Genomic DNA, 18,270 nt, shown 5'->3' with positions numbered 1-18,270 from the left:
TGGATTGCTGTGGCCACTGACACTCGGGTCTTCCTAAATGATGTGGGGCAGATTAAAGTCGCCCCCTATCCACAAGATAGCCTTCTTGTTTTGGAGAGATAGTTCCTCGATCGTACAGTATATGTTATCTACATACTGTACATCACTGCCTGGTGGGCGATACACTGCACCTAACACTAGACTCACACCTTTACCAAATGACAGTTTGATGTAAACCTGTTCTCCTTCATCACATACCTTGATGATGTCATACACAAGGTCATGTCGTACAGCAATCAGGATGACACCATACCCATCCTGCCGATCTTTTCGAACAACATTGTAATTTGGAGGAAAGATCTCAGATGTGTAAACCAAGCTGTTCAGCCAAGTTTCGGTCCCAATGATGATACTGGGTTCAGTTGATTCAGTCAGTACTGCTAATTCCTCCTTCTTGTTTCGTAAACTCTGAAAGTTCACATTTAGTATTTTCATGTTGCACAGTTGCAGAGACTCCAACCCCAACCACCTTCTGATCTGGAGATTCTCCCGCCCGAAACCCCTAGCAAACGGGAGACTCCAAGTTGATGTGTGTGAAGTTCCTAGGGTTCTAGATGTTCTCTGGTGCTATCTAAGGCTTATTTTTTCAACATACGATAGCAATAAGTAACAAATCCTTTCCACCGGGAGACACAGAGCCAGGGCGGGAGAAATCAAATCTCAAGCGGGAGAACGGGAGATTTTGCAAAAATGGGTTTTCGGCGGGAAATCTCCCGTCGAAAACGGGAGAGTTGGAGTCTCTGCAGTTGTTGGCCTTGCTTGGGTGCCTGCTTCCTGCAGTGCATAGGGGAAGATGACTGCTGCGGAGAACCAAGACTAGTAATAGCTGAAGAGGAAGAGCTGTTGCGTGTGTCATTTATGTCTTTCTTATCATTCAGCAGATCCAGTCCTTCAAAACTGTAACATGTATCGATAGGTGTGTGCTCAAAAAAGCTACTGGAAAACTGTGGCAGGCCGCATTTGACACAATGCCAAGACACTTAATTGTGACCCATGGAGGGCATCATACACCTGTGTTGACATGCCCACGCATTCTGCATGATACCATCCATCGCAGTCATCACAGGCTACCCCGCGTTGCTTCCATGTAACTGCCCGAGAACAAATCTGGCAAGGATATGGACATCTTTGGGCCAGGATTTAGTTCGAAATCCGAGGCAATAGAGAGGAGAAGGAAAGTAAGATACAGGAGGCTGTGTTTCTTACCATGTTCAGAAGCAGAAATAATGCATCCTCTTACTTTACAGCCTGGAGCACAAGCTGACAAGTGGAGACTTTCCTAGAGTCAACTGTTGGTGCCAGATGAAGGATGAGAAGTACATGGTGTAGCTGTACCAGCCTTGCAGTGATGGAGTCCTGCTTCTCTCCTACACTGTCACTAGTTTTAAGTATCACATGGTTGTAATGGATGTTGACAATTGTAGATGCCAAATAGAGCCAAAAGAGATAAACTACAAGGCCTGACATGATGATGTCCTGTAGTTGAAGCTGTATACCAGTGGGACTATGTAGCTCTGGTGTAAGGTCTCATCCAACTGTCTGTCTCAAGTCACACCATGGCAAAGTCACGTGAGATGGTAAATACCAACAACATCGAAATAAAAATCACTTCAAATGAGCTAATCAAATGATACAAAACCTATACCAGGTATCTCTGGTCCAGCAAAGACCTGCAGTATCCATGCACCCGCACATGTAGGACACAAAGGCAGGATTACATTTGTAGCTGACTTCCCGTAAGACGTTGCCAAAATCACAGGCTCAAAAGGGCAGTATCCCAATGTGTGGTAGCTGGCCTCTTGATTCAAACTGACGCGAGGGTGTATGTATGGGACCAGTGTTGAAGCTCTGCTTGCTAAAATCCATGCCCAGGTGAAAAATACAATCCTTGAAAATCTAGATAATCCTACTGAAATGATCCATGAAAAACCATCCTTGTGTTTCTTCAAAAGCTATCCAACAAGATGAGGATTATATCCCTCAATATGTCAAGCAGCCTGGCTGGAGTTATGAAGCTGCACACTCAGGATGGGGCTAATATAGACGAGGTACAAGACTTCAAATATCTAGGCTCATGGATGGAAAGTACGGCTAGGGATGTCAAGCAGAGGAAAGCGGCGGCACGTAACAAACTCAACAAGGAAAAGTAGAAATTACGTGGTGCGTAATATATGTCCCCGCCGGAAGTAGCATTTTGTAACAAAATGTGCAATATAGGTAAAAAATCAAGGTCAAAGGTCAAAGAAGTCAAAGGTCAAAATTCTGTGTAGAAGTTTTGAAGCCCTCACCTAGTGCCATCACATAAAGCAAATGGAATCGAAATTGGGTTAGAAATGGTGAAGGAGTAGCATTTTGTAGCCAATGTACAATATAGGTAAAAAATCAAGGTCAAAGGTCAAAGAAGACAAAGGTCAAAATTCTGTGTAGAAGTTTTGAAGCCCTCACCTAGTGCTATCACATAAAGCAAACGGAATCGAAATCGGGTTAGAAATGGCGAAGGAGTAGCATTTTGTAGCAAAATGCAGAATATAGGTCAAAAATCAAGGTCAAAGGTCAAAGAAGTCAAAGATCAAAATTCTGTGTAGAAGTTTTGAAGCCCTCAACTAGTGCCATCATATAAAGCAAACGGAATCGAAATCGGGTTAGAAATGGCGAAGGAGTAGCATTTTGTAGCAAAATGTACAATATAGGTCAAAAATCAAGGTCAAAGGTCAAAGAAGTCAAAGGTCAAAATTCTGTGTAGAAGTTTTGAAGCCCTCACCTAGTGCCATCACTTAAAGCAAACGGAATCGAAATCGGGTTAGAAATGGCGAAGGAGTAGCATTTTGTAGCAAATGTACAATATAGGTCAAAGGTCAAGGTCAAAGGTCACAACTGAAATTCTGTGTAGAAGTTTTAAAGCTCCCAGGTAGTGCTATCATATAAAGCAAACAGAATCAAAATTGGCTCATAAATGACAGAGAAGTAGCAAATTGAACATTTTGATCACACACGGACGCACACACGGACGGACGCACGGACGGACGCACGGACGCACAGACACACACACGTACGGAGCCCGTTTCATAGTCTCCTGCTCGAACTCGTTCGGCGGGGACAATAAGCTTTGGAAGTCATCTCTCTCAAGAGAATTTAAACTCCAACTATTTGCAGCAGCAGTGGAGACAGCATGCTAAGAGTCATTCAAAATGTTAGCTGGAGGCAACATATGACCAACACAGAACTTTATAGGGATCTACATAAAATAAGCCAGAAGATTAAGATAAGGAGGCTTCGCTTTGCCGGCCACTGCTTCAGGAGCAATGAGTGTGTTTCTGAACTGATACCGGTACACTGGATGCCCAAGCATGGGAGCAGGAATCCACGCAGGACCAGTGATCAACTTTGTTGACATGCTTAAGACTAAGAGAGACACTGGTCTAGACACCAACAAGATAAAAACTGCAATGCTGGACAGACAAACTTGGAGTGCCATTGTGGATCAAGAACACCACTCAAATTAAGCAAGTTAAGCGATACTCCATAAAAACACAAAAAAGTGAGATTTATGACAACAAATACCAAAGCCACTGCACACTCAGCACTGACGTCACACCTTGTTTTACATGACAGCAAGGATAAAGCCCAGATTCTTGTGGGGCAGTTTGAGTCAGTCTTCAAGAAAGCAAGCAATGACCTACCTCCTACCAAGAGTTGCAATACACCAAATTGAACCTCTAACTGTTACTGTGCAGGAGTTGAAAGGTTTTAGCTGGCATCAACGTAAAGCAGTCGGCCCAGATAACATTCCAAACATAATCTTAAATGAATGCTTCAAAGACCTAGCTCTTGGATTGACTGAGATATTTCAACTGTCTGTATCAACAGGCACCTTACCCCCTGAGTGGGTAAAAGATTATCACACCAGTCTACAAAAATGGAGATCCACACTTGGCAGAAAACTACAGACCAGTCTCACTCACGTCAGTAGTCTGCAAACTCCTCAAGCACATCATTTGCAAGCATAAATATGATGGACCATTCGGAGACATGCAATATTTCAACCTCTCTGAATCACAGGTTCATATCAGGTCACTCAACCAAAACTCAACTCTTATTAGTCTTAACTATTGTTCGTGATTTTATGACAGCCTACGACAAAAGGAAGCAAGTACTGTAAAAGTGGAAATTTTTGCGGTGTTGAAGTTTTCGTGTATTTCGGATCGCGCAACCCGAAACTAATGCGAAAATAAAAGCACGCAAACAATTTGCTTGCCATATGTTCCAGTAGTTGATGTCGTGATTCCGCGGAATTAAAAACACGCAAAACTCTTCTTACCCCGCTGAGCGCGAAAAATTAGTCGCACGAAAATATCCACTTTTACAGTATACAGTACATGTTGCCATACTTGATTTTTCGATGGTCTTCGATGCAGTCCCACACAGCAAGCTACCGGAGCGGTACCACTAATCTTCATCAGCCCTCTCTCTCTCTGGTGCTCTATACCGGTACCATGATTTTCCTGCACTGTCAGGGAATAATTTTCCTGGTATCGCATAGCGATTAACTATGCATTTTGATGCGACTGCTATACAAAATATTGTTTGTGTAGCAATTTTTTCACATAGAAGTGTACACTAGTTGTTTTTTTTTAAATCTACCCCAACAGTGGCGTACCGTGGGTCAAGACATTGGGGTGGCACCTCATGGCAGCAGCATCAGAATTGCATAACGGTACAATTAAATGCGAGCAAGCAGAGCGAGCGAGCTTGAAAATGTTGACATTTTTACATAGTCCCCAAACTGCCGTTTGTAGATATATATTAATACTGTAAAAGTGGATATTTTCATGCGACTAATTTTTCGCGCTTGGCCCGGTGAGAAGAGTTTCGCGTGTTTTTAATTCCGCGGAATCAAGACAGTTACAAGAACATATGGCAAGCAAAAATATTGCGTGCTTTTATTTTCGCGCTAGTTTCAGGTTGCGCGAAATGCGCGAAAATTACAACACCGCGAAAATTTCCACTTTTACAGTAAATATATATATATATTTTTTTTTTGGGGGGGGGGAAATTGAGGGGGTTGCACCGGGCGCAACTGCTGGCGATTGCTGGCAGTAACATCAGGAGAACGGCATAACGATTAAATGCGAGCGAACGTAGCGAGCAAGCTTGAAAATTTTGACATTTTACAGTCCAAAAAACTGCCATTTGTAGAGACATTTTTTCGCTTTGGAAATTTAAGGGAGTGGGCGCACCGGGCACAACTACTGGCAATTACTGACAGCAACATCAAGAGAATGGCATAACGATTAAATGCAAGCAAGCAAACCGAGTGAGCTTGAAAATGTTGACATTTTACAGTCCAAAAACTGCTGTTTGTAGCTATATTTTTTCGCTTTGGAAATTAAGGGGAGGGGGCGCATGGGGCGCAACTGCTGGCAATTACTTACAGCAACAAGGGAATGGCATAATGATTAAATGCGAGCGAGCGAGCGAAGCGAACGAGCTTGAAAATTTTGACATTTTACAGTCCGAAAACTGCCGCTTGTAGCTATATTTTTTCGCTTTGGAAATTAAGGGGAGGGGGGCGCATCGGGCGCAACTACTGGTAATTACTGACAGCAACATCAGGAGAATGGCATAACGATTAAATGTGAGCAAGCGAAGAGAGCGAGCTTGAAAATTTTGACATTTTACAGTCCAAAAACTGCCGTAAGTAGCTATGTTTTTTCGCTTTGGAAATTAAGGGGAGGGGGTGCATGGGGCGCAACTGCTGGCAATTACTGACAGCAACAGGAGAATGGCATTAAATGCGAGCAAGCGAGCGAGCAAGCTTGAAAATTTTGACATTTTACAGTCCCAACACAGCCGTTTATAGCTATATTTTTTCGCTTTGGAAATTCGGGGGGGGGGGGGGGGGGGGGGGGTGGTGCACCGGGCGCAACTTCTGGCAGTTACTGGCAGTAATGATAAACATCAGGAGAATGGCATATAACAGTTAAATGCGAGCTTGAAAAGTTTGACATTTTACAGTCCAAAAAACTGTCGTTTTTAGCTACATGTATATTTTTGTCACTTTGGAGGGAGGGGGCGCCCGGTGCGCCCCCTGGATCCGCCACTGGTAGTCAAGGGTGTTGGTTTACGTTCATGATTGGGGGAAGTATGACCAGCGAGGGGGCGTTGAAGTGACCAAGCGGGAGAAGGATATCCAAAATGTGCACTTCATATAGAGCATCCCCTAATTTTTTTGTGTTTGTGAGTGTGTGTGTTTCATATAGATGGAAAAGTTAGGAAATAGCCAAGGTCAAGTCTTATTATTGGCAATGCAAGGCATTTTAATATAGACTAGTGGTAGAGTGTAAAGCAACACTGCAAAATCAATGATCTAGCTTTGATAGCAAATGTGTACAACCTACAATACATCACATTGAGCAACATTGCAGCGACTCTTTTTGTCGTTCGGATGCTCTGAGTACACTGCGCACATCCTGCTTATAATATTCAGAATGCCGACCAGGGGGGTGTTTCACAAAGCCGTTCTTAAGTTAAGAAGGACTTAAGTGCGACTGGTGATCAGTTCTTGTGCTGAATTATTGAGATTCTAATATGTATAGCACACAAGAACTGATTACCAGGCGCACTTAAGTCCTTCTTAACTTTAAGAACGGCTTTGTGAAACACCCCCCAGCTTTTTAATGTTTCACACTATACCTCTTTAATTATGGTTAAAAGAAATCTTAGAAAGTCAAGGCAATAACGTAGAGATAGCATAACAACATGTCACCTAACCGCGCCGGGGTTAAACAGTACCAAGACAGATTTATCTGTCCAGTGTATGTCTGTCTGTCTGGAGGAGTACTTTCTATATCATATTTTGACTTCATTGGCTCTCTTCTGTATTCTAGCCATTCATAGGACTCATTGATGACTGACAATTTTTTCAAACAAATGAAATGTTAGTACGGTAGACCCTAATCACGCTAATGCCAACAATGGCAACATATGTACCTGGTAACGAGTCTCCGCAGCAGCGTGCAACCCTGACAAACAGATACAGACCGATCTTTCGGTTAAACCATTACCATAATTTCAAGTTGATCTGAAAAGAACTAAACGTTAGCAATGGTTAGATCATAGATACAAATCTTCGTGAAACAGCCACAGCCCGCGGGGCACCGCAGCAGGCTTTGCTGAGCTGACGTGCCAGGCCATCACCAGTGCCAGTGGTAAGTGGCCGTCCGCGGGTGTTGCTGTTGCCGTGCCCTAGCCCAGCTAAAGCCGGCCAGAGAGCTACAGGGAGACAGCTGGAGCCGGAGACTTGGGGATCGATCGGCGAGAGCTAGTGGCGGCAGAGCAGAGCTCCCTGCTACAACTTACCTTGCTCCAGCGAATGTATTCGTCGGTATTTTTGTCGTTTACTAGCAGCCATATTTTGGATAGAAATGCTGGAACGGACGGAGACTTGGCCGGAACATTATCCTCAAATGTATCCTCCTCTTCAGTAACCTCGGTAGTAGAATTCTCCTCAGTAGCCATAGTCGCGTCGGTGGCTTTTCGCCAAGTGATGGATTTACCGGAAGTACACGGGTGTCATGGGTCGAATCGAGTCGGGCGCGCGCTTTACGTTGTGTACTAGTACTTTCAGGGTAGACCTTACGCGCGATTCCGGCTGACTTTCAATGCGGGTCACCAGCAACTGGTGTACTGTATACTTGCGAGTTTAACAGCTGGTACACCGGTCGAACGTGCGCAAATTATCCAATGCTGCTCGCATGGTATGGTATGCGGAGGTACAGTCAAGAAAGAGCTCAACCATTGCTCATTTTGTTTACGTATGAGGTCGCGGTCATGCCTAAAAAGAAATCGCGTGCAGTTAGTGTGAAGGCTTTGCCCTGTCCAGCATTTCTGTCGAAATTATGGCAATTAGTGGAGGACGAAAATACCAACGAATACATTCACTGGAGCGAGGTAATGTACGCACTGTACGGTACTTAGAAGTGGATCCGGGCTAACTCGGCCCACGGGACAACTCGTCCCACCCGTCGAGGGTGGGCCGAGTTGTCCCACCCGTTGGTATCGATAGTGATCGTGAGCGCTTGTCTGTGTTTGAGGTTATTTTGTCTTTGTGACGTCTTTTTTAACCGTAACTTTTATGGAATTGTGCTCAGTGGTTTCTGTAAAGAATATTTGCCAACTTTTGGGGGATACAACGACGTAAAAATGAAATTTCAGACGTGTTTATCGCGGTTCGCGATCCCCATAGGTTCACGTTCATTTCGCGCGGTGGGCTAACTCGGCCCAGCTAAGTTTTAGCTCTTGTTTTGTCAGTAAATCTCCGTAAAACTATCAATTTTATCATGTATAAAGGTGTATTCAGGGTACCTTCAACTAATTTCATCTTCGAGGGAATTTAATTTTGCGCATGTTTGGGGAAATGTTGGATATTTGTTTGCATGGTTTCATCTTTGCCGTATCCGCACCGCACCGGTCTCGCCACCATCAGCTCGCTCACACATCTCTGTGGCAGAGCTGAGCAGCGCCATGCCCGTGCCCACTCTCGGCGAGGCACGGGGCGGCGCGGGGCACCCGCGCGAACGGCACAGAGGGAGCAGCCAGCCAGTCCGTAAACGTAGCTACGGATACGGGCGGTGGTTGAAATTGGAGGAAAAGGCGTCATTTGCTGCACTTCCCAATTTTCTCGCGTGAGTACTAAATTCTATGCAGTAGTCAGTTGGCATTTTCCTATCCATTGTCTTCAACTTTCAGCTGAGAGCTAGAGAGGGAGCAACTTGTTTCAACTCAACTGTGTTTTGCTGCAACATCACGTGAATTGGGCTGAGCTGGTGTGCTACCGCCAGCCAATGCCAAGGTGAAAGGGCAAGGGTTTCTGCTAAAGGCCCGGGAAGGCTGGGCATATAGGGGGTTGCTTGACTCTTTTTTTTTTTTTCTGATTTTTTTTTTTTTGTCTTTTATTTTTTTCCAGGATGACTCAATAATATGTATTCCAACCTCATGCAGTTTGCAGTTGTCATTTTGCTGTTTTTCTGTCTATCCCCCAGCATCAACGTTATTATTTATATTATTAATGATTGATACTGAATTAAAGGACAAGTTCACCTTCATAAACATAAGGATTGAGAAAATGCAACAATATTAGTAAAACACATCAGTGAAAGTTTGAGGAAAATTGGACAATCGATGCAAAAGTTATACATTTTTTAAATTTTTGTGTTGGAACCGCTGGATGAGGAGACTACTACAGCTTGTGAGTCATATGCGTACAACAGTATAAAGAAAATATAAAAGAAAATTCAACATATTTTCACTTTTTTCGCATAATAAAAGAGCAATTGACTTGCCTCTTTCTAAAGGCAAGGGGAACGCAGCCTAAGACTGTAAGAGTATGTTTGAAAGAAGGTGGTGCGGTGCAGCATATTGCGAAGTTCATTCCAATAATTAGGCCCATGGTGAACATAATACACGATGTATTTTTTTTTTGTTTTGTTTTATTGTTTTTTGCGTAAATTGTTTCGGGTACATGGAAGGTGATATGCATCCTTCTGACATGTTGGATATTGGTCCTATTAGTAAATTTAGATATGTTAAGTATGACTTGAAGCATGCAGGACTAATGTTTGCATAGCTATCCATGTGCAAATTCATAGAGCAAAAATCAACAAAACACTGATGTGTACCCGGTACCTCCAACTTCATAATAAATGGGATCTGGCTTCTACACTGTGTAGCTATGGAGTAAGTTCCTGTTGGTTTGTGGGGCTGTCTCTGGTGTGCTTTGGATATCCTTTCAGTCCCTTATATGTTTTGCAAAGTCTCCGTGGCCATGCCTCAATCTTGTAAGCTGCTCTTTTTTTAAATCTTTACTGTAATTCTTATTTTGACTATTTGTAATCATTTTGATTTATGGTTATTTGTCTTATACTGTATTGCAATCAGTGGAAAACCAATAAATACAAAAAAGATCAACAAAACACCTAACAATAATGTCAGAGCATTAATGTGACCAGAAACTGATTTTTTGTGTAGCTTTGGTTTGTTGTTGTTGTTTTGTGTAGCTTTCCATATTTGTAGTTTACTTTTCAGACATACCCCTAATGAATTATCCACATTTAGTTTTCCATACAACCTAATTCTCTCCACTCACCTCCACACCTACGTCCTCAAACTCTTTTGATCTGTGTCCATTCATGTTCAACTTCACCTTGTGATCACCTGTAGGCCCTACCTTTATTTTCCATCGGTTCCTTCGGTCCTCGGGTGAAACTACTTTCCTCCTTTCGTTTTGGTTGATTTGTCTATCTTATGATTTTAATATGTAAATTAACTACCCTGGAAAAAGTAAGTGGGTAGAATTAAGAAAGAGTCTACCACAGGAACTGACCGAGAACAGATCTGCTTTCTTCAGCCCCTACAGCTATAGTGAATATTCAGTTTTGAGAGGACATTGTCTGGTTTTGCGGAGTGACTGAGCATAATGTTGGACACCGAAATGAGTGTTACAATAATGCAACATTTCATGAAGTGTATCTGGATTGACATATGTACAATAATCTCATTTCCTGCGATGCACCTCACCTGGGGCAGAGTTCATCAATTGGCAACTATCTGGTAAACTACATGTATGTTTTACAGGTAGGTCAAGAGGTGAAAATCTAGAAGAAAGCAAACTATCGACTGAAGTAGGCCTATTAACTGAAGTAGGACTGAAGTCAGTGTCGTAATGGTTCCATGACATTTGCTCCTGCAACAATTGTTCACTTGAAATTCTGCATGCTAAACCAAACATAAATTCTACAAAGGAGCATTACTCTAACCCTACTCCTATCACAATCCTAACCTTGATCCCAAGTCCTTGGAGAAAATAATACACCAGAGCAATTGTTACAAGGTCACAGGAACAAATGTTGTATTACCGCTGTAACACACTATAAAATGTGGTGGAATTAAATTCACATTTTATGAATGCACACTATTCACTGATGATGAAGTGTGATGACTCTAAAAAAAAATTATGTTTTTGTCACATACGTTTTTTAATCCATAGTACAGCGCTACTTGAGACCTTTTTTTTTTAATTAAAGATATCAAATTTGTCTACATTGAACATCAGTGTAGATATGCACACACTAGTTCTATGTAAATATGAATTCGGAAAAAAAATACTGGTGTGCAATTCACATGAAGTATGCAGTGTTTCAAATCAAATCTCATTTGACACTTGAGAAACACATTGATCACACATAAGAAAAGAATGGGTTGATGGAAGAGTGAAAGAGAGATGGGGAAAGGAAGCGGAAATATTGGCAGTAGGCGATCTATAGAGCCAGACGAAGAATCATGAAAAAATACAGAACTTTACAATGCAGTTGTGGAAAGAAAGCTTTGTACACAGATGATACTTGGTAATGTGATAATTGAAAATGAAAGTATTATTTCAAGTCAAATGAGAATGTTCTGTTATTCAAGAAAAAAAAATAGAGAGGAAATAATAAAGTAATGGATGTTAAAATGACAAAACAAAACAAAACAAAACATACTTTACATGCTCACATTAATATTATTCAACATTTGCTGTGATCTTGCAGTCTTGGAAAGAGCAGTACCGGTACATTGTAATCACGGGCAGGCAGGGCAACAGTCGAAAGGATGCAATGGCCACAAAACAACACATTCTTTTGTGAAGGAAGATGAGAGCTTATATGCATGACCTTACCAATGCCTACCAGTACATGTTGTAATGTTTCTTTTGTGACCCTGCGTAACTGCAAATTATGTAACACTTTGAGTACCGTGCTTGAGAAGGAAGACCATTTGAGAAGCTATTCATCTTTGCTGCTTGTTTAAAAAAAAAAAAAAAAAATGTGCATGAATTCAACAGTATGAGTGCAGGACAAGCAAGGATTTGAGAATTTTATAATCAGCCTTGTTATGTACAAATAAATAAAAATGTAAAAGATTAACACATATAATAGGGCTAAGGCATGGAAAAGATTAAGATATGAAGTCCAAGTTTGGTTCAATAGATCATCACAGTATACATAACATAGCTAGAGGGAGAGAGAGATATACTCTGTATATACAGTACATATATAAAAAGAAAATTACAAAAAAGAAAAAAAAAGAAAAAGAACTTGACGGTTGGCCATTATCGTGCAGGTACAGGTGGCAGAGGATTTTTCTCTTGAATTAGGGTAAGGATTCCCATGGCAAAAAAAAATGGCAATGTCATCAAAACAAAAACAATTCCTTTTTATTTTTGAAAGTACACACAAAAGGTAGGCCCTACAATCATAAACAAGGCCAATCTAGCTAGCACTACATTTCATTAGCGGTTTCATGATATCAACCATTCAACCAAACCATCCATATCTACAGGTCAAATAACTGACCACTGGATATCAAACAATTTATTAATTTCCACGGCAATGCCCATAAACAGACTCACCCCTTTGACTTTTGCTTGTTTGTTTTTATTAAGAAAAAAGGTAACATTTATTGGACAGAAATAACTTTTGAGTAGAACGCAGATCTATACATAAAATCAGCAACAACAACAGCAGCAACAACAAAACATTTAACAGTTAAAATCAAATGCATATAATGACCTTCATGTAGTTCACATTGAATGATCTGCTGCATAATTTGATTTCTTCTCTACTGGATACGGGTACGGAGTGGCCGGCTGCTCCCTCTGCCGCTCGCGCCCCACGCGCCGCGCCCCGCCGCCGCGCCTCCCCGAGTGGGCATGGCGCTGCCAGCTCAGCTCTGCCACTGTGTGTGTGAGCGAGCTGCAGTGGCGAGACCAGTGCGGTGCGGACACGGCAAAGATGAAATCATGCGAACAAATATCAAACATTTCACCAAACATGTGCAAAATTAAATTCCCTCGAAGATGAAATTAGTTAAAGGAACCCTGAATACACCTTCATACATGATAAAATTGATAGTTTTACGGAGATTTACTGACAAAACAACAGCTAAAACTTAGCTGGGCCGAGTTAGCCCACCGCGCGAAATGAACGTGAACCTATGGGGATCGCGAACCGCGATAAACACGTCTGAAATTTCATTTTTACGTCGTTGTATCCCCCAAAAGTTGGCAAATATTCTTTACAGAAACCACTGAGCACAATTCCATAAAAGTTACGGTTAAAAAAGACGTCCCAAAGACAAAATAACCTCAAACACAGACAAGCGCTCACGATCACTATCGATACCAACGGGTGGGACAACTCGGCCCACCCTCGACGGGTGGGACGAGATGTCCCGTGGGCCGAGTTAGCCCGACCCCCTGTCTAGGCCATCCCCGGGCCCGGGTACCCTGGGGCCGGGACTACAATTGTTGAATTGACAAGTGCATATTACAACTAATAAATGGGTGATAACACTTACGGAATTACGTGCCTCCTACTACAACTGTTAGGAGTCCTATATCATGTATATAGACTTCTAAGGGGGTCGGGCTAACTCGGCCCACGGGACATCTCGTCCCACCCGTCGAGGGTGGGCCGAGTTGTCCCACCCGTTGGTATCGATAGTGATCGTGAGCGCTTGTCTGTGTTTGAGGTTATTTTGTCTTTGGGACGCTCACGATCACTATCGATACCAACGGGTGGGACAACTCGGCCCACCCTCGACGGGTGGGACGAGTTGTCCCGTGGGCCGAGTTAGCCCGGATCCCCTAGACAGAAAGATCCGTCTGTCCGGAGGACTCTTTTATATTTTGCCATTAACGCTGTCCTCCGTATACGGAGGGGATCCGTGAACCCAGACGCAGTCTCCGCGGAACATTCCCTGACGGACAGATACAGACCGATCTTTCGGTCAAGGGATGGCCGGGACTTGCATCCCACTTGAAATTTTGGGATATTAATTTACACCACCCGGCCAAGTCCCGGCCAAGTCTCCGACTGGTCAAGCAAAATTTTCACGGAAATCCCCCGCTAAGTCCCCGGCAGACCGGGCAGAAATGAAGTTGAAATCCCCGGCCAATTCCCCGACGGGCGACAGTCCGGGCAATATTTGAGCAGAAATCCCCGGCCAAGTCCCCGACAAGCCGGGCATATTTGCATAGTCACTGGAGAGTCGTCCACTGACGATTAGCAGACACAAATAATGACGCATGTTTCGCGCTTGTAACACCTACTTATCACTGAAAATCACTGAAAAAAAAATATTGGCGTAGGCCGAGATGTATCTTTAACAGAACACGCAAATAAGTGCATGTAATACTTACGAAAAACTGATCGATGAATCACTAATGTATCACTAACAACTCACGTATGATTGTGGCGCTATATTTTTGCATGATCTTTCCGTAGTTCTTGCGCAATTCGTCGGTGATTTTTCATTGCGTAAATCAGCGAAAATGGTCACATTCTTGACGGACAAGCATGCAAAACCAAATTTCTTACGTGATTTATGCGATAACGCAACTTTTGGGCACTGTGACTGAGCCCGCATGGAAGCGCGTAAAGCACCGATCCGGCGCACATCCACGGACAATGATCGAAGGTTCCACGTTGGAAAAATTCATGAAATGCGCAAATCGCGCATGTTTCGCGCTAGGCTCTATTTTCTTACGTGATTCATGCGTTTACACGACTTTTGGGCAATGTTACCGAGTCCTCAATAGCGGGGAATTGCTAGTCAAGCGAAATAATTTATGGTCACATTACCGGTACCGTACTGGAAATGGTACAAGTCATGGTCAACTCTCAAGCAAAATCTGGCTCAATCCCGGCCAAAATTCCCACCCCAAATGCCTGCCATTTGGTTGGAGCGAATTTCCCCTGACAAGCCCCGGTTTATTCCCCACCCACCGGGCCAAAATAAGTGAATCTCCCCCGACAAAGCCTGGTCCTTTCCCGACCCACCGGGGCAAAATAATTGAATTTCCTCCGACAACACCCCGCTACATCCCCGGCCCACCGGGGCAAATTAAGTGAATTTCCTCCTACAAAGCCCGGTCTATTCCCGACCCACCCGGGCGAAAAAAAGGCTGAAATCCCCGCCCAACTTGGTTGCAAGTCCCGGCCATCCCCTGGTACCCATGGGCCGGGATTTCAATTGACAAGTGCATTACCTAAGGCTGCGTAGCTGCGTTCACATGTGATAGGCTGCCTTTATTAACTTTCCCCTGTTTAAACGACTTTCGATAGCCCTTTCCATAGCCATTTCGAAAGCCCTTTCCATAGCCCTTTCGAAAACCCTGTCCACTCCCTGTACTATTAAAGGGAATGCAAACCCAAAGAGCAGTGCGAATTGAGTGAAAGCAGTAACATAGACTCATCAGTGAAAGCTTAATGAAAATTGGGCAATCGATGCAAAAGTTATGAATTTTTAAAGTTTTGGTGTTGGAACTGCTGGGTAAGGAGACTGCTGGAGGTTATGACGTATACGTATACCGTGTACATCATATTATACAAGATCATCAACGGCCTTATTGCGTGATCCCTGCTTCCCCACCATACCTGTATCATTCATCAGACCTGACCAGAGGCCACCACATCCAACTCCGGCAACATCACTGCAGAATCCTCTCTTATCAACACAGTTTCTTCCCAATTGTTGTTTGCATCTGGAACGGCCTTCCCACAGCCGTGGTTTCAGCTCCGTCTCTCGAGACCTTTCGGAGCAGTTTCAAACCACTTACACTCCGATAACCCTCATACTAAGGAGGTTTTTTTTTTTTTACTTGCACCATTAAGTTTATCTTCTTGCACCAGATGTGATGTTTGTTCCTGTAGTCACACCTATAGCACCCAGTATGATAATACTCTTTGAGAGTGATGTACTTATTGGAAGAAGAAGAAGAGTGGCGGCATGAGAAACGCATGGTTGCGTAACGGCAGTAGGGCGACCTAAGGGGCTTTCAAAACAGCTTTGCGTTTATCAAGTTCGAAAGGCTGTTACAAACAGGTTTCTGATACTGTAAAAGTGGATATTTTCGCGTGACTAATTTTTCACGCTTGGCCGGGTCAGAAGAGTTTCGCGTGTTTTTAATTCCGCGGAATCAAGACATCATGCACAGGCACATATGGCAAGCTAAAATATTCGCGTGCTTTTATTTTTGCGCTAGTTTCTGGTTGCGCGAAATGCGCGAAAATTTGAACACCGCGAAAATTTCCACTTTTACAGTAACCTGTTTAGGAAACCTGTTTGGATCGTCACAAATTTGGGGCTTTCGAAAAGGCTTTCCTAAAGGGCTTTCAAAACAGCTTTGCGTTTATCAGCTCGTAAAAATTCCTTGAAAGCTGTTTGGATAAACTGTTTCTGCCGAGAAAGGAGAGTTGATCAACGCGCTCTTTCGTTAAAGGCTTTCCTAAAGGGCTTTCAAAACAGCTTTGTGTTTATCAACTTGTAAAAATTCCTTGAAAGCTGTTTGGATAACCTGTTTCTGCCGAGAAAATGAGTTGATAAACGCAGCCATAGAAGTATTCGGTATTCGCTATTCGCTATTCGCTATTCGCTATTCGCTATTTGCTATTCGCTATTCGGGCACCCAGTACACCATCACCAGCACCGTCAACTCACCATCCCATGCACTGAGGATTTCTTCCTCCTACAATTATACATCCCAGCAAATCTTATTAACAATTTCTAAAGTGCATGAGAATGTCAGTCTACATGCTTATTTTTGCTAAAGGGCAAATCCAGACCAAAATTGTCATTAATACTTGCCACTTTGCTATGCTATTCGCAGCTATTCGATACTTTCGAATAGTGCCTTATTATGTGAACCGGTGTTAGGAAATCCTATCGTTCGATTCAAGCTATTCGCGTGCCCTCGAAAGCGAGCCCCGAATACCCGAATAGTATACTTCTATGTGAACGCAGCCTAAGAGGCATACAGTAGTCTACCTGTTAACAATAATGTTAAGAACCCTCTTTGGCTGGGCGTTGTTAAATGTGGGCAAGATCGGGTGGGGTCAACTTCTGCAACCAGCAGCCCCATAGTCCATACGCATAGCTATGCGTATGGGGCTGATCGCAGTAAGGGTGAGGTCTATTTAGAAGGTATAGCCTATAGGTCTACTACTCTATAGGCGTTTCCACATCAGCAAGATAAAAGTCCAAGCTTGAAATATTTTTCGCGATCGCGAATTAGCGCACTACTAGTATTTCATTTCTTATTCACATCAGCCCGAAGAGAATCAGCCCGAAATTTTTTCAAGATAATTCGACTGCTGAGCATGTGCAAACAGCATCAGTAATGAGACTGTGTGCAATTTCAAAAATTCCTCATGATTTGTGTGCAGTTTGCCTCGATCGATCGGGTCACACACGTTAGGCATGGAATGGGATGCATCGCGCTAATTTCTCGAGTCGTTTTCACATTATCAAATAGCGCGCTATTGTACTACTATCCCGCTATTTCAGAAATTTCCCGAGGGCCGAGTTGGACTCAACAAATTTTCTTGACCAGAGCAATACAAATAGCGCGCTAATTTGTGTTCACATTATCAAATAGCACTCTATTTCGTGATCTGGTTAATTTCCAAAGTCAGAAAATAGCGCGCTATTTCAAAACATCAGGCTGTTGTGAAAACACCTACTGAGCGTCTGGCTAACATTTTTTTTTTTTTGGGGGGGGCAGCTCTGTTTTATGCAGTTTACTCACATTCGGTGTGGTCATGATGGTCGCAGACCTCGCAGTTAGCTGTGGTTAGCATATAATTAAATTCTGTAACTGCATGTATAATCATGGCTTTATAATGCGACTATCCCCAACACGGAGTAGGCCAATCATAGGCTCTACAACTGTACACTCACAGGAAAAGTGGATGTTTTGGCACGAATAATTTTTCGCGCTTGGCTGGGTGAGAAGAGTTTCTCATGTTTTTAATTCCGCAGAATCTAGACACCAAGGGTGGTATTCTGAAATCCTTTCTAGTAAGAAATTTCTTCTTACAAAATAAGTCAGGATTTTTTCCTTTGTGTATCATACAAAAATTCTGAAAATCTTCCTAAGTTTCCTCCTAAGTCTGAATTCCTAATTTTTTTTTTCCTAGACTTTAATAGGAAGAAATTTAGGAAAGGGGCAGGAGTATGCAAATTTCTGACTTACAAAATTGTAGGAAGAAGTTGGTATTCAAAGGAATCTAACGTCAATTACCGTATAGGCGTTCTAGTCACCACTTGTTTGTAATTCCTATGCACTTCAGGGTTGGCGAACTAACGATAGGCACTGCAATAGTTCGCTGCCCATAGCCTGCGTTATACACACAC

The 18,270-nt window shown here is 42.9% G+C and overlaps 1 protein-coding gene across 1 annotated transcript in view; it reads left to right on the top strand.

Annotated features, from left to right (window-relative positions):
* Positions 1-7,838: 7,838 nt before the first annotated feature.
* LOC139728973 (uncharacterized) overlaps positions 7,839-18,270 on the top strand; it is a 48,953-nt gene continuing 38,521 nt past the window's right edge. Inside the window, exon 1 of the mRNA XM_071639899.1 lies at positions 7,839-7,989. Within this exon, the coding sequence (XP_071496000.1) occupies positions 7,870-7,989 (120 nt within the window). The 5' untranslated portion in view covers positions 7,839-7,869. The remainder of the gene's footprint in view (positions 7,990-18,270) is intronic.

This window comes from Diadema antillarum, unplaced genomic scaffold, assembly GCF_040938485.1.
Source record: "Diadema antillarum isolate AM-2024a unplaced genomic scaffold, OU_Dant_1.0 seq00000207_RagTag, whole genome shotgun sequence".
NCBI lineage: Eukaryota > Metazoa > Echinodermata > Echinoidea > Diadematoida > Diadematidae > Diadema > Diadema antillarum.
Note: the sequence above shows the minus strand (reverse complement) of the source record. Positions and strands in the feature narration are given on the sequence as shown.